Genomic DNA, 16,207 nt, shown 5'->3' with positions numbered 1-16,207 from the left:
CTCTGCACCCACAAAAGTGCACCTGCTTCTTCTCCTTCTCACTCCAAAGGTTCTTAGAAAAGGAGGCTAAGCCTCACGCACCACCTGCACCCAGAAGTCCAGTCTGGGGTTTTTAAGGCTGTGATGTTCCCGCAGGAACTTCTGCTGGACGGTTATTTCCCGCGGTTCCCAGGGCCTTAGCGCTTAGACGTCACTCACCCTCCCAAGCGGGTCCACTCCCTGTCCTTAAGGGGAGCTGCTAGACACACACTGATTCATATTCCAACTGATTAAAATGACATAAAATTAAAATTCTCAAGTGTTCCACACGGATACGGAACACCTGCATCGCTGCCAAAAGTTCTACTGGGAAGGCTGGTCCAGAATGATACGTCGTCGTCGTGTATGTCAAAGCAACTTCAAAACGCTGAAAATCTTCTGCAGGAGAGAACCTGTTGACACTCCCAACGGTCAATGGACATGTGGCCGACGTGTCTCTCAGATCCCAGGACAAGAAAAGCGGGGGGCACACGAGAACCCCCATGGAGGAAAACCCAAACAGGTCAGGAAAGACGCTCAACACAGCTCCAAATGGACCAACGTGGAGAGAATGGCGTTGATGGTAGAGAGACAGACATGCAAAGCACGGGTGGATGGAGGGCAGACACTGTGTGTGTGTGTGTGTGTGTGTGTGTTCGTGGGCACGTACATGCTTGCATACACGATGCATCTGTGTGTGCATGTGTGTGTGTGTGTGGGCGCACTGCACAGGTGTGAGCGCGCATGTGTGTCCCAAACTTGCAGGGCATGTGGAAACGGCTGGGCCGCAGCCCCGGGCGGCCAGGTCGGGGGCACGCACCCAGGATGGAGACCTTGCTGAGAAACTCCTCGTACATCCTGCGCTTCCTCAGCGTGCTGCCCTGTGAGAGGGGAAGACACAGAGAAGCAGGTGTTCAGAAGGGCTTCCCACCCCAACCCCTTCCACATTCCCAAATTCCCCAAGTGACTCTGAACTCCTAAAAGGAGACCCCGGAAGCCCCTCGAACAAGCAAGGGCCTCCTCGAACAAGCAAGGGCCTGAGTGACGGCCCCCGTTCACGGCCCAGACCTCCCCGCACCTCCCCCTCCGGGGTCTCCGTCCTAATCGCACATGTGAGGTTGGGCCTCATCCAGACCCACGGGATGGGGGGAGCCAGGAGGCCTGAACCTCAAGCGGGTTCAGAAGCCCCGGGTTCAAATCCCACCCCTCACTCCGTATCCGCACGCCCCGAGCCAGCTCCCCCTCTCTGAGCCTCAGTTTCCTCATCTGGACGATGGGGTATCTTAATTCCTGTCCCACAGGATTCTGTGAAAGTTACGCGAGCAGACATCGGTCAGCGGACATGGTGTGAGGACCTCGGCACCGCCCCCCGACCCGGCCTCAGACTCCCCGTCGGCTCTGCGTGGCTCAGGGCCAGACCAGCGTTAAAGAGGCTGCGAGTCTCGAATCCAGAATCCTGGAGGTTCTCCCTGCCTCCCTCACAGAAGCGCAGACACCCCAGGGCCCCTCCATCCGGCAAAGAGCCCCACGGGGCTGGGACCCAAGACCACATGGTAACTGGACCCACAGGGTGTAGACGGAGCTCCTGCACCGCGGCTGGCGGCCACGGAGGGGACACGGCGTCCTGGCGGTCAGTGGCAGAACCTAGGAGTCTTGGGGCCCTGTGTGTCCGCTTGCGGCGGGTCTAGACGCCTGCGGTGGCAGCAAGCTCAGCTCAGCTCAGCCCCCAGCCCGAGCCGAGCCGTCTCGCCGGCCTCGAGAAAGGCGTTTCTTTTGAAAGATAATTTATATTCCCGCTGACCTCCCAGCAGCTACGCCCACCCGCTGGAATGCAGGCGTGTTTGCCCAGGAACCCTAGACATTAAAGCTCGGCACAACTGGCCCATCCATCTCCCGCCGCAGGATGACAGCTGGAGGTGGCCACCCGGGACCCTCGGGCAAGGAGATCCGCCTCCAAGGCTGACCAAGGCGCCTCCCGCTGGAGGCTTTCCTCCTGGGATGAGACGGACGGGGAGGCAGGGCCGGGAGCCCCCGCTGTCGGTTCACGCATCACGCAGGTGTCCGGGGCGCCGGCCCGTCACCTTGGGGGCTGCCAGGACCCTCACCTGGGGGGCTTTGCAGCGCATCTGCCGGCAGCCCCAAGGTGGGCTTTGTGCCTGGTGAGGCTGGCCCTACGTACAACTCCCGTCACAGGTATGGGGCCTGCCCAAGGCCACACTGAGGGAAGGAGCCAGCGGGGCCTGGAACCCTCGTCCCCATGGATGCTTGCAGAGGACCCACGCTGGTGGCGGGGGGCACGGGGCCTGGTCCGGCTCAGCTCCGCCCATCTCCCTGGTTCCTGCAGCCTCGGTTTCCACATCTCTGTGCTGGGGTCCCGTCGGGCCGACTTTGAGGAACAGAGACCGCAGAGAAAGACCATCTACGTCCCACCACAGCACTGGCCACTCCTCACGTGCCCCTCCCCCCGCAGGGCAGTAGAGCGGCGCCCTCACCTGACGCGCCCTCACCTGACCCGGGACAGATGCATGGGGATGCGTGGGCAGGGCAGGGAGGGGAAGACAGCACTTCCTGACCTCCCACCTCACCGCCAGCAGCGGGGCCTGGAACCTCACTTCGGGCCGCTTGCAGCTGGAGACACGGCCCCGCCCCCAGCCCCGCCCCCAGCCCCGCCCCACTGGCGCAGGCGTGAGGCCAGCCCGGAACCCCGATGCCCAACGTGAGGCTTCTTCTGTTGCACCTTCCACTGTACCCCGCTGTCCCCGGGGAAGCGTTCTGTCCTAAGACTGGAACCTAAAATGTCTGCGAAATCCAGGCCCCCACCGCCCCCCAGGCCCCACCTGCGTGGACTGAGCCGGCCCCAAGGACGGGCTGGGGACCCGGGTCCCAGCAGACAGCAGGGCTCTGGCCGTAGCGCACACACCCCTGGGTATAGAGTGTTCACAGCGGGCCTGCCCCCGGGCCGCAGCTCGGGGGAGGGTGCGAACCCGCCAGGCGGAGGAGGAATCTACGTCGGGTAAGATGACACTTCGACCTGGACCGACCACTCCAAACGCCCTTTCCCCTTACGTGTTCAATCCTGACCGGCCCTGCAGCCATGAACTGAAGCACACACGTGCACACACACACACCCCGCCCCAGCTCCCACGAGAAGGGGGTCCCAGGCTCCTGCTGCCCCACTTCATGGATGGGAGCCAGGGGCCCAAGCAGGTGGGGTGGGAGCTCAGCGCTGCGGCTCAGGACCTGGTTCCGGGGGTCTCGGGACCCCCAGGCAAGTGGGGCTCTGGAGACCCCAGCCCAGACTCCACAACAGGATTTTGCACTCATCAATCCCCACTTGGGGTCTCACGCAAGATTCAGGGTGAACGAAAGGTACTGAAGCTTGAAAGAATGAAGTCCGGGGTTGCTGGCCCCTGCCTGGGGGCCCGGAGGGGGTCGAGCCCCCGTCCTGCTCAGAGGTGGTGCACGCGGCTGGCCTCGTCAAGCTCCATCCATCCATCCGTCTGTCTGTCTGTCTGTAGCATGTGGAGCAGCGGAGCCTCTCGGGTCCGATGTTCTGGGATTCAGAGGTGGGTGGCCCTCTCCCCGGAGACACTACCAGCCTCCATCCCGCGTCCCCCACGCGTGTCCAGCTCAGGGTCCAGTCGTCGCACGATGGACGCATCCGAGTCCGCCCAAGCCACGGGCTGATGCAGCGATGGACGCCGTCCACGGACACTCCCTTCCGAGTGGGCCACACTGTCATTTTCTTCCCAAGACGCAGGGGCTCTGTAGGCTCCCAGCGCAGCCGCGGCTATTCTTAGTGCCCGGGGATCCAGAATTAAAACAGAGGACGCGCCAGCTGCTCGGTGGTTGGGGACTTCCCTGAAGGTACTGTTCCAGCCACAAAAGTCCCACAGCCAAGGACGACTCCGACTCAGCGCGGACCATGGCGGAGAAACAACGGCTTATGCAACGGGCCAGGTGCATCCAGAGGAGACAGGGACGGGGAGGGTGCCTGGGGCGCCTCCCCCCACAGACAGCGATCTCTCCCGGAGAAAACAGGAATGGGCAGGTTTAAGACCAAAGAGCGGGAGCCCATTCCACGAGGACTCACCTCGCAGGGCAGGGCAGCGCCTCCCCCAGCGGATGACCCCGAGGGCACAGACGACGAGCCGCACGAGACAGATGCCCCCGGGACTGAACGGGCCCCTCCCTGCATCACGAAGGACCAGGAGCTACGGCGGCGGAGCCAGGACGGCAGCCGGCAACCCTTTCTCCCTCGTTCCCCTTTGGAGGGGCCCCCGGGGCAGGACCGGCTCTCCAGGCTCAGCTGGGACTGAGCTCACAGAGCCTGTCCTAAACATCCCAAACCTTCCCCAGGCCTCCCCCAGAGCATCCCAAACCACAGCCCGCACCCCAGAAACTGCACCGCCCAGGCTGGCCTTCAGGCGACAACCAAGGCCCAAAGGGCACCTGGCAGCGGCACGTCCAGCCCCGGGGTCTCCCAGCAATGTGCTCACCTGGGTCACCTCCCTCCAGGCCGTCGGAACTCCTCGGATCCCAGGCCCACAGGGGCAGCCTTTGAGCAAACACCATCGCCAGCCCCTGGGGGCTGCCCTCAGGAATGAGCCCACCCCCGCCCAGGTCCTCCAGCACCACCCCTGACCAGCAGAAAAGCACCTGGCCCAGCGGTCACCACCAGCGAGCACAGACAGCCAAGGAGTGTGACTTCCGCGAGGACGGGGCACTCAGCTCCCAGGGGCCTCTGCCCGGAGACCTGCGGCCAGACCAGAGTGGCCAGCCAGGACCTCCCTCCAACCCTCCCGAATCGGGACTCTCTCCACTCTCACCCAGAAGGCCCCCAAGTGCCAGGGCATCACCGGGTCCAGGGCGGCTCCTGCCACTTCTCTGCCCACAATCTTGCCAGGGCTCCCGGTGCACTCAGAGTCTGAGTCCAGGCCCCCGCCCCACCCACCACAGGATCCCAGCATCCTCACTGTCTCCCCACTGGTCCACGAACAGGCCAGCCAGGCCTGCACCCCAGGGCCCTTGCACTGGCTGTTTCTACTGCCCGAACACTCTCCCCCTGGACAGCCGAGGGCTCCCTGCTCCGGGCCTCTGCTCGACACCACCTCGTCACAAAAGGGGTCTCAGGGAGGGGGGCCTCAGGGCTTTCTTTAAAACATCATCCCCCCGCCCCCACCTCTGCCCCTCTCTGCTCTATCATTCTCCGTGGAAACTGTCAACAGGAGGTATATGTTTGCTCCGTCATCTCCTCCAGCGTGTCAGCCTCCCAGTCCCCTGGCGGGTCCCAGCACCGAGAACCCGGCAGTGCGTGTGCAGGACGGACACTCAGCGGGCACGGGAAGATCCCGCCTCTTCTGCCTGGGAGGGGCCTTCTCAGCGCACAGGCTCATCTCCGGAGCCTTCCGTGAACACCTGCCCCGTTGCTCCCGAGAGCCCCACAGCGAGCCGCCACAGGTGTGCGCACCTACACCCACACCATGCCAACTAAGAGAGGAGCTGGCTGCATGTGAGGAAACCTAAAATGACAGTCCCCAAGTAAGGAATCCTAGAGGCCAGCAGCCTGCCCGGTACTGCGGTCCCACTGTGCCTCCAGAGGCCAGGCTCCTCTCAGTGATTCGCTCCACCACCTTGGGGAACGTCACCTCATGGTCAAGAATGGCAGTTGGAACTCCAGCCATCACAACCACATTCCAGACAGTTGCAAGGAGGATGGGGGAGGAAAGCGAAAGGGGCTTCCCCAGCTGTCTGCCTGCCTTTGGGTAACTTTCCTGAATGCCCTCCCGACACTCGCCACCCACCGCATTCCTACTTATGGCCCCACCTGGACACAACCAGGGTGCCCGCGAGATGCTTGCTGGGCATCAGACTCGGCTGGCTGCCCTCCCAGCCCTGGCGAAGCCTCCACGCAGGCACCGCTCACTCACCATGAGGATGCGCCGGTAGCTGTCCCGGTCGATGCCCCAGAGCTTGAGGTCCGTCTTGGCCTTCACAGTCGCCGCCCTGGGGGTGCCGTAGATGAGGGCCAGCTCCCCGAAGCTGCCGCCTTCACTGATGTTGGTCACCCACTCTCCGCTCACATACACCTTCGGGGAACAGGGGGACAGCGTCACGGGGGCTGGGGCCACCCACCCTCTGTCCACATACACCTCCGGGTGACAGAGGGACAGCGTCACGGGGGCTGGGGCCACCCACCCTCCGTCCACATACACCTTTGGGGGACAGAGGGACAGCGTCACGGGGGCCTGGGGTCACACTGCTGCTTCCTGCGCAGGGAGCCCTCCGTTCCATCCCCCAGGAAGGCACAAGGCTGCTGCAGCCCCAGATCCCTTGCAGGCGGGCAGAACTCGGCACTGCCCTGCCCAGGTCCAGGATCGGCCAAGGCGCCTGCCTCACGCCCAGCCCTGCCCAGAGCCGAGGCTGGACGGGCACAAAGGCGGAGGCCCTCAGCGGTCAGTGCAGACGAGACTGGCCAGGCCCCAGCTGCACGCACTGCTGCGGCTCCCGGTCCGCAGGAGAGCGAGTCCCACCACCTCCCAGGTCGGCCTGCGACTCAGCTCCTCGCAGACTAGAGGTGGGCCGTGCACCGGGGCCTCGGGCTCCCTGACTGCACACCAGCGAGTCACCCCTGCCATGGCATTCTCGCCCCACCCGTGCGGGCCCCTCCACTTCGTTCACAGACAGCCCTCCCTGCCGTTCCTGCTGCCCGAGGCTCCGGGGAGCAGCCCGGCCCCGGGCCCACCTCCACCGGCAGGCCCCACGGCCGGGAAGAAGCCAGGCTCCCTGGGCCTCCCCAGGGCCTCCGCTCCCCACAGGCAGCACCCAAGTGCCCGGGCCTGCGGTCAATGGGAGCGGAGGCTGGCGCCGCGGGCCGAGCCCAGAAGGCGGACAAGATTCCCTTTCAGCCTGGGAGGGCGGCGCCCGCCGCACAGTGTCCCCACTATCCAGGGACCGCACGTCCGCATCCTGCAAGAATGGCCCGGATTGTTTACTATGCAGATTCGCTTACTGTAAATTAACACAACCACTGTTCATTCCCTCGATGTCAATGAGCTTAAAGAATGGTTCCCATTGGCAGAAAGCATGCATGTCGGGAAAGAATGCATTGCGATGAATCATGGGAGCAATTCTTATGGAATCAATGACTCATTATCCTGATAATAACTGAGGCACAGAATTGCCAGCCTGCGGGGCACCACGCAGGTGATAACGGAGCCCGGTGCGAGCAAGCCTGGGGAGCAGTGGCCGGCCTGCCCACAAGGTGTCAGGGGAATGGAGATGACAGTTTACAGAGCGACCCGGGGCCTGCGCCTCTGTCCCCGCGAGCCCCTGCCCGCCCAGCGAGCCTGCACGACGCCCCCGCCGGGTGTCGGGGAGAAGAGACGTCAGCTTCCACTCAGCAAGGCCCTCGAGGAATCAGGGCGATGCCCATCCTTCCCACGAGGCAGGGAGTGTGTCCGCCCGGCTGTGCCCCGAGATGCTCCCCCCCACAGAGAGCACCCCCAGAGAGGCCACCTGCGGTTTTCTCAAAGGGGACCAGAGTCTGTGGAGGGGCAGTCACGGTGACCCAGGCTCGGCCGGGCTGGCCCCAGCTCCCCTTGCGGCTGGTCCTCCGTTCACAGGGCTTGTGTGTTTGTAAAATCCTCTCTGCGTGGATACAACTCTCAAACCTTAACCTGTACGACCCTACGCGGGCAGCGCAGTGAGTCTCCCCACCACTCAGGTCAGGGCACGGGACGTTTCCAGGTGCCAGGAACTCCCGGGGCCCCTCGAGGGCTCAGGTGCCTTCAGATGACTGCGGTGCGGCTGAAAGGAAGCACAGCACGTCCTTCTGTGCCAGGCGAGTCTGAGCGCTGGGTCCAGTCCATCTGTTCTCACCGCCGCGCTGCCACTCCCCAGGCTGTGGGTGACGGACGCCGTCTAGTTTCAGCTCTGATTCCAAAGGGGGCCTCGAACCTTCTCGCGTGTGACTAAACACCCTCACTCTCGTGGGTGATGCAGGGGGTGGGGGTGGCACTGGTGGCGTCACGGGGGTACCCGCGCGATCTGCTGACGCCATCTCCCCAGGCTGCACCAGCCGGCCCTCCCCTGGCGCCCGCGCCTGCTCCCTCGGTGCGGGGACACCACAGTGACGTGGGCTCAGAGGACCACGGATCTCGGGTTGGGAGCCTCGCCGGACATACGGAGCCTGGGGAGGGTGTGCAGCCTCCCGGCTCCCACCTCAGGGGGAGAAGGAACCACCGCCTCGGACGGCTGCCGGGGGGCAGGCCGCCCCCATCGCCCGCCAAATAGCACAGGGCCCCCCAGGGAACAGGGTAGGTGGCTTAGGAGAGGCGCCAGCAGCGGCTGCACCTCCACTTCCCAGGGTGTGGCCCCAAAGAGCACGCGGGCAGCTGCTGCTGCAGGGCACACAGGACCGAGGACACCTGGGCCGGAGCGCGCCACCGGGGGGCCATAAGGACCCTTCCTCACCGAGGTCCCGACAGCGTCCTCAGAGGCGTCAGAGAAGAGCATTGTGCAGAGCCGAGGCCGGGCAGGGCCGCCCCTCGGAGCACAAAGGGCCATCCTTCTCGGACACTGGCCTCTGTCACCACGGCCGCACAGTGCCCGGCCCCACCCCAGCTGGCACGCAAAGGGGCTACTTCGTGCTTTGTTTCCTTTTTGTTTTTCCTTCTTTTAAAGAGAAGTGGTGGGAGGCCCTACTGGGCTACGTCTGTGCTCCCGCCGCTGCCTCGGCTTTTCCGGCTGAGCCCAGAGCTCCCGCCCCGCTGATCTTCGTTCATTCGCTCACTCGCTGTCACCCCCGGGTCACCCCCAGCAACCTGGGTGTCCTGCACGCTCTACCTGCTGGGTTCAGCGGTTTGCAGCGTGCGGACTCCTGTTCACCGGCACTTACCGGCCGGCCGGTCGGTGCTCACCACACTAGCGTTATGCCGTGGAAACAAGCGCAGGCCCTGAAGAGAAGGGAAGGCAGAGCCACAGTCCAGACCGCGCAGAGAGGGCTTCTGAAGAGGCGACTTCGAGCCCAGCCTGAGGGGCCCCCCGAAGAGACCAGGGGAAGAGATCTGAGGCGGGGGAACAGGACGAGCCAAGGCCCTGAGGCAGGACTGAACTCGGAGGGCGCTGGGTACAGCAAGGCCACACAGGGAGGTGTTCGTCTCAGGACCAGAAGGTTCCAGCACAGCTGAGGCCAGGTTCACATCTGGGGGGCTCCCCCTGCTGCAGCTGGAGCCCAGCTCAGGGCGGCGGGAGGGGAGCAGGGAGGAGCGAGGGGCGTCCCAGAAACACAGCCTTCGACCACGTCACTCAACAGGTGGTGTGCGGACCAGGGGCACAGCACCACCTGGGAACCTGCGGAAACCCAGGTGCACGCCCCCCTCCCCGCCCAACCCCCCGAACAACGACCGACTGAATCAGACCCCCAGGGGTGCAGCCCAGAGGCCAGGACCTCAGCAGGTGATGCTGACGCCTGCCCACAATGGATCAGCTCTGATTCGACTTTGGACGGAGGTGGAGACGGTGACTGATTGGGTCGAAAGCACAAGAATCTGCTTAGTGAGACCCCAGAAGCAGCATCACAGGTAGCACTGCGTTCCCATCGAGGGGGACTTGAGATGGGGACCTCGGCCCCGCCAAAGCAGACGAGCATGCTGGGAACGCCAGGGGGGCCGCCTCCCCGCCTGCCCCCAAACCCGGGACACTTCGGTCCAACACTCGACTCCACAGAAAACAGAAGTTCAATTGAAATAAGTGTTGGGTGAGCGGAGACAGAATCACTCACTGAGTTATCCACTACACTGGGTGGGGGGGTCCCGCGGCCTCAGCCCCCCTGCTCCCCGCAGCCACTTCCCACGCAACCCGGAGCCGCCCGGGCAAGGAAGCGAGTAGGGCGTGCCAGGCGCTGTTGTTTTTGGTTTCACAGATGGTGAGAAAAAGCTAATGGCCCAGCTCCCAGGCTCCGGCCACAAAGAGATGGGGCGTCCAAGCAGGTGAGTCTGTGCAGGTGAGTCCAGGTATGTCGGCGGCGCTTCTCAGGTAAACCCGGTTCCGAGCCTCAACCCTCTTCAGCCCAAAACACCTGGGGAAAGTCGACTGTCTGGTTTCGCTTGAGAGGCAACTCCTCCCAGAGACTCCCTCCCGGCTCCCCGTCTGTGGTGCCCGGGTCACGTGGACCAGCCCCACGGGGTCAGCAGCCACTCCTCAGGGGTGGCCAGCCGCCAGCCAGGTTCCCTCCTCGGAACCCGCCGCACCTGGGCCTCCTCCCGCCCTCCCCTCACAGACATCACGCTCTCCGAGGTCCCACACGGCAGGGTCCCATCAGGATCCCACTTCCGGGGTGACCACGCGCCCCGTCAAGGGCCCGCTGTGGGGTGTGCATGAGGACCGGTCCCCTCCCCGAGCTGTCATCACATTACCACCACCACACAGGGGGCTCTGGGTCACCTGTCCGTGATTCCAGAGCAGGCTCTGGCCACAGTAGGGCCGCCAGGACCTCTGCAGGGAACCAAGAGGGGTGCTGGGCCCCCAGACACACCCTGTGGGTGAGATGCTGCAGGAAGGCTTCACAGCCGGCTCGGGGCCATGGCCACCCAGCGCCCAGGAGTGGCCGGTCAGCAGAGAGCGCCTGAGAGGACGCCCAGGTCCCTGCACAGCCCGTCGTCCACAGCAGCACGGCTCCGGGTGGCAGCCACAAAGGCAGGCACGACAGGTAAACGGATGAACGAGACGTGGGCCATCCATGCAGCGGACGGTGGCTCAGCCTCAAAAAGGGAGGAAACTCTGACACTCGCTGCAACACGGATGAACCCTGAGCACGTGACGGTCAGTGAGATGAGCCAGATCCAGGAGGACAGACCCTCTGCGGTTCCACTTCTGAGGTCCCTGGAGGCGTCAGGGTCGCAGAGGCGGCAAGAGAGGGTGGGGGCCCGGGGCTGGGGGTTAGTGTTCAGTGGGGACAGAGTCTCGGTTTGGGAAGATGAGGAAGTTCTGGAGATGTCGGTGGTGACGCTGCACAACAGCGTGATGTGCTTAATGCCCCCGAACCGGACGCTGAAAACGGTTAAGACGGCAGCTGCTGCGTTATGTGTGCTTTACCAAGTCAAAAAAAACACAGACCACAAGGCGAGCAGACTGGCGGGCCGTGACCCGCGCAGCCGGACAGCCTGCGGTGCCCTGTCCCCAGGAGGCCCCTCCCACCTCTGGAGACGTCTCCTCACAGACGTCTCGTGAGACAGGGGGAGCCCTGGGCGGGGGGTGCTGGGGCCTGGGGTGGGGTAGACCCCCCCGCAAGGAGGCCCTGAAGCACCAGAGGCCTGGAAGCATCGGGGAGGAAGCGTGCTCCTGAGCCTGTAAGGTCAGCCGAGGAGTGTCCTTCCAGTGGAAATGCTACGTTCCACGAATAAAACAAATTGGGAGATATTTTTATACTTAGGAAAACGGATTATAGCTCTCAGCGACACACACACCGCAGCCAGCACTCTCCGCGTCTCTCTGGAAAACCATAATTTAAACCAAGCTGGTGTTTTTGGCATCCGGTCACCTGGCCGTCGCCCCCCCGCCAGGGCGCCGTTGGTCGGAGGGCAGAAGGGGGGCTCTGGATGACCACCCCCAAACCATGCCTGTTTAAAGGCCAGGATGGGGCCTCCGAGGGGAGCCCACGTGCTGGGGGCTTCAGGGCAACAATGTGACTGACACAGTCTCCACTCCCGCTCCCCTCACAGGATGGGCCTCACTCAAGCCTTAAACGCCACCCTCGGAACCCTCACAAGCGGCCAGTCCCTGGTCAGGGTCACTCCCCTGCTCCCCAGAAAGGAGCAAACAGAACACGGCTCCAGGCCTGGGAGAAGCTGCAGCTTCGCGCCCAGAGCGGCGCTAACAGTCATTATCAGAACGCGTGCTGGCAGCCGGCAGCCCACTTCCTCTCCCCGGGCTCCTGATTGAGCATCTTCTGATTCCTTTAGACGTGGCCTCACCCACAAGGCCCAGGCCCTGCATGTTTATCGCACGCTCACGCCCACATCACAGGAGCTCCCTCTGCAGGCTCCCTCGCCCCGCCCGGCCCTCCCACGCCCACCAGCAGCTGGAAACTCTGATGAGACTGACGGAGGGGCGGCCCCCAAGTCACCGCCTTGTCCCATCCGGGCTGACTGTCCCGAATTGGAGAGTCAGCCAGAAAGTGGCATCCACCCACAGTGCCCAGGCATCCGGGCTCAGGCATCTCACAGCTGCCTTCGTACCTGAGCCGCTGCGGGGAGGGCTGGCCCTGCCTGTAACCCCAGTTACAGCAAGTGACCCCACTTCCCTGTCACACGGTCGCCTCCCCATGTCCCCCGCCTGGAGAGACCTGGCTCGGTGACTGACACCCCTGGGGGCCGGGAGGGGTCCTGCCCAGACGAGTGGGCCAAGCCAGCCCCTCCCCTCACTCACAGATGGAGGTACGGGCCAGCAGGTGAGAGCACCTGGCACTCTACAGTTTGCTGGGACAGGGGTCCTGAGTCCGGATGGGGCGAGTGGACAAGGACACCCAGGGCTGAGCGGTTGGGGCCAAGGGGCCTGTCTCGGGGGACAGCCCCCGCCTCACCCCCCTGGGCCCACTACCCATCAGGTAGGGTTCCCGCCAGCGCTCAGCCCTGTGGCCGGTTCCAGCATCTCCGCTCAGGCAGTGGTGGGTCCAGTGGGCGCCCACCTCTCACACCCTCCTGTGTGCTCACACCTCCAGAGGGGAGGTGGCCGCCAGCACCTGGGGCCATTCCTCCTTGCGAGGGAGAGGGCATCTTCACTGTGCACGGGGTCTGCCGAGGAGGGTGGTGGCAGGTGGATTAATGGGGACAGAGGGCAGGGCAGACGTACTGGGGGCACCCACAGGGCCTCCACCCGACCCCACGTGTGGAGTCACACAGAGATGCTGCCACTCCGGGCAGGAGGGCCCAGGCCCAGGCAGCAGCCAGGTAACCTCAAGGCTTGGGCCTCGCATCTGCGTGGAGCACACCAGCCAGGGAGGCGCATCTCACGGGACCCCGACGGTGGGCCCTCGAGGCTCCTCGAAAGACAAGGACAGGGCTCTGGGCCCAAGGTCAGCCGCCCCTGCATCTGCTCGCTGGGGAGAACCCAGCCTCCGACGTGCCAACCCCAGGGTCGTTTCAACTCTCACTTAGCCACATGCTCTGGTGACATGAGTCGGCACTTCGGCAACATCTTCGGGATTGAACTAGAGGAGTCGTGTGACTCCAAGGAAAGCAGAAGACGGAGGACATTCCGGGGGCTGGAAAGCAGGACCCAACCTTTGTGGGACCCTGTGCACGAGCGAGAGCCCCGATCTCGGTCGTCAGCCCAGTGGCTCTGCCTGGGTGGGGTCTCAAAGGATGCATAGAAGTTTGCAAGTCAGAGCAGGAATAAGAACAGAGGGAAAGGATGGGTAGAGGCTCAGAGGCAAGATGCACACTGGGAATGTCCTTCCAGGGTGTCTCCCCACGACTATGAACCCCAAGGGCAGGGCCGCGTCCCCAAAGGCGCATCCTCAGGGCTTCGTAAGTGTCCAGCACACGAGTGCTCAATCGACATTCGAGCAAGAAAACAAGAAAGGGGGGGCTTCCCTGGTGGCGCAGATGGTTGAGAATCCGCCTGCCAACGCAGGGCACACGGGTTCAAGCCCTGGTCCGGGAAGGTCCCACATGCCGCGGAGCAACTAAGCCCGTGCGCCACAACTACTGAGCCTGCGTTCTAGAGCCCGCGAGCCACAACTACTGAGCCCACGTGCCACAACTACTGAAGCCCGTGCTCCGCAATAAGAGAAGCCACCGCGATGAGAAACCCGCGCACCACAACGAAGAGTAGCCCCTGCTCGCCACAACTAGAGCAATGAAGACGCAACGCAGCCAAAACTAAATAAATAAATAAATAAATTTATTAAAAAAGGGAAGAAAACAAGAAAGGGACGGAGGACGGGGGACAGGATGGAGAGTGGTGACAGCAGAGGGACCGAGGTGCAGAAGAAGCCCACACAGGGGTCAGGGCCCGAGGAAGGACCCGGACCTGAGCCTGGAGCCAGCCGACCCCTCAGCCCCTCTGAAGGGGGCAGCTCTGGAGACACCGGGACGCGGCAGCCTCGTCGGTCTCCTCTGCTTCCTGGGCTGGTGTTGTTTTAACACAACGCGAAGCCCACAGGAGGTGGCTCTGCTGGCAGCCTGAGCCCGGGTTGGAGCCGCAGCCCGCGCTCACCCTCCATCTGCCACCCGCTCTGCGGCCGTGGCCGCCCCAGGCCCGCGGCTCCTGCCTCAGTTTCCGCCTGTGGTGTGAGACAGAACAGCCCTCGACCCCAGAGGCCTGGTCCAGGCCCCCCCGCTCAGGACGGACAGAAACTCCGACTCCGTGTGCCGCTCGCCCCGAGGTCCTGGTGGTGAGTCACTTCCTGTGCCACCAGCTCCGGAAGCCGAGGGCCGCCCGCCGGTTCCCAGAACACGCGACCACATGGACGCAGACGTACTGCTGGCGGAACAAGTGATCGAATGCCCCCCCAGCCCCTCCACAATGGCCTGGCAGTTCCAGAAGCCGAGCCCTGAGAACTGGGCTGGGTCAGTGCACCAGGGCGGCACTGCCAGACAGCAGCGGGAACCCCACCTCATGGGGGCTCGGATTGTGGGGGTGGCGTGTGGACCGTCAGTGGCCCATCCCTGCCCCGTCCCCAGCACTGGCATCCTGGGCCCGGAGCTGGCTCGGGGGCTCCTTGGATGTGCCCCGATAGTGCCGGGACTGTGGAGTCCAGAACCCCAGAACAGGCTCAGTCCCGAGCCCGGGGCGTGGGGGCCAGTCTGCCGCGGGGGCCGGCCTTGACCAGACGCTCCTGGGAACAGGTGCACAAGCTGGACCGAATCAGGGCCACAGAGGAAACGTTGGGGGTAGATGCACTGCTAACGCCCAGCGGAGAGGATGACACTCATGGAGGCCGAGGGAGGAGGGGGAGGGGTGGGGGGGAGGGCAGCACAGGCCCAGCCCCGCATTTGGAGAAGCCCACGCGGGGGCCCCAGGCAAGGACACCGCCATCCAAGCAGGGTGGGCTCAGCCTGTGGGGGCAGGCGACTGACAGAGGTGCACCTCCCTCCAGGTCGGAGCCTGGGTCCCTCACTCCTGAAGGCAGGAAGTAGGGGGAGGAAGCTGAACGAAATCAGGGAGCATCACATCCCGGGGACGGACGGAGCCTGGTTCCATCGTAAAGCCAGAGCCACAGGGCCTGTAGACGTTTATAAAGCGTCAGCACCCAGCACGGCTGAGTGAGCCTGCTGGGCCGTGGGCTCCTGGCTGGGGCAGGGCTGGTCAATCGGGGCCCCGGGACCGCGGTCGGCTTGTGCAGGAAGCAGACGGCAGCCGCCCTTCTTATTTCACTCTGTGCTCAGATATGCTTACAGTATCTTTTAAGTGAACTCTATCACTTCTGGATTGAAAAACCGGAAACACATCACTCAGAAAGACGTCTTCTAGCCCTGAGCTTGTGCGCAGAGACAGGAGTTATTTTCCAAAAACAGTTCAAGATACTTACGTCCACTTCCCCTTGGTCGATTACATAGAAGTTATCCCCTTCGTCCCCTACAAGAAAAGGGAAACAGGACACGTGATGCAAGAATGCGAAGTTTTGTTTTTCTTGTAATAAACCACCTTTCGGCATTGCTTCATAGACCTCTGCTAGGCAGTACCAGGTCTCATCAATTTTAAAAAAATCTTTAAATAAAAGCTGTATGTATGGGAGGTGCAGAACACGATGGCCTATTTCACACACGTACGGGAACGGTTACTGCAGTCAGGCCGACAGGCACGTCCTCTCCTGACACCACCATCTGAAATCCACTCCCAGCATGTTGCCAGGACTCAGCACAGCTCCACCATGTTTTTAATGACAAGGAGGTTATCGAAACATATTAACACGTGTTAACTTGTTAAGTGGACTGTTCTGAAGTGTCATTAGTGGCTTTTCTCAAGACAATGAGAGTTTTGTATAATGTACATTTTTTTAAATGAATTTACTTATTTATTTGTTTTTAGTTTTGGCTGTGTTGGGTCCTCGTTGCTGTGTATGGGCTTGCTCTAGTTGAGGCAAGCAGGGGCTACTCTTCGTTTTGGTGCACGGGCTTCTCATTGTCATGGCTTCACTTGTTGCGGAGCACGGGCTCTAGGGCGCAGGCTCAGTAGTTGTGGC

General features: G+C 63.0%; 1 protein-coding gene across 8 annotated transcripts in view; it reads right to left on the bottom strand.

The window, feature by feature from the left end:
* Nucleotides 1-16,207, bottom strand: part of PRKAR1B (protein kinase cAMP-dependent type I regulatory subunit beta) — an 85,825-nt gene that overhangs the window by 18,631 nt on the left and 50,987 nt on the right. For all 8 annotated transcript variants that reach the window (XM_079944128.1, XM_079944131.1, XM_079944129.1 and 5 more), the window contains 3 exons: nt 15,554-15,600; nt 5,949-6,107; nt 839-899 (listed from right to left, as the gene is read on the bottom strand). In XM_079944128.1, coding sequence (XP_079800254.1) covers nt 839-899; nt 5,949-6,107; nt 15,554-15,600 — 267 coding nt within the window. The remainder of the gene's footprint in view (nt 1-838; nt 900-5,948; nt 6,108-15,553; nt 15,601-16,207) is intronic.

The sequence above is a fragment of the Stenella coeruleoalba genome (genome assembly GCF_951394435.1).
Source record: "Stenella coeruleoalba genome assembly, chromosome: 15".
In the NCBI taxonomy this organism is placed as follows: domain Eukaryota; kingdom Metazoa; phylum Chordata; class Mammalia; order Artiodactyla; family Delphinidae; genus Stenella; species Stenella coeruleoalba.
The sequence above is the reverse complement of the archived record's forward strand: the minus strand, read 5'-3'. Positions and strand labels throughout refer to the sequence as shown.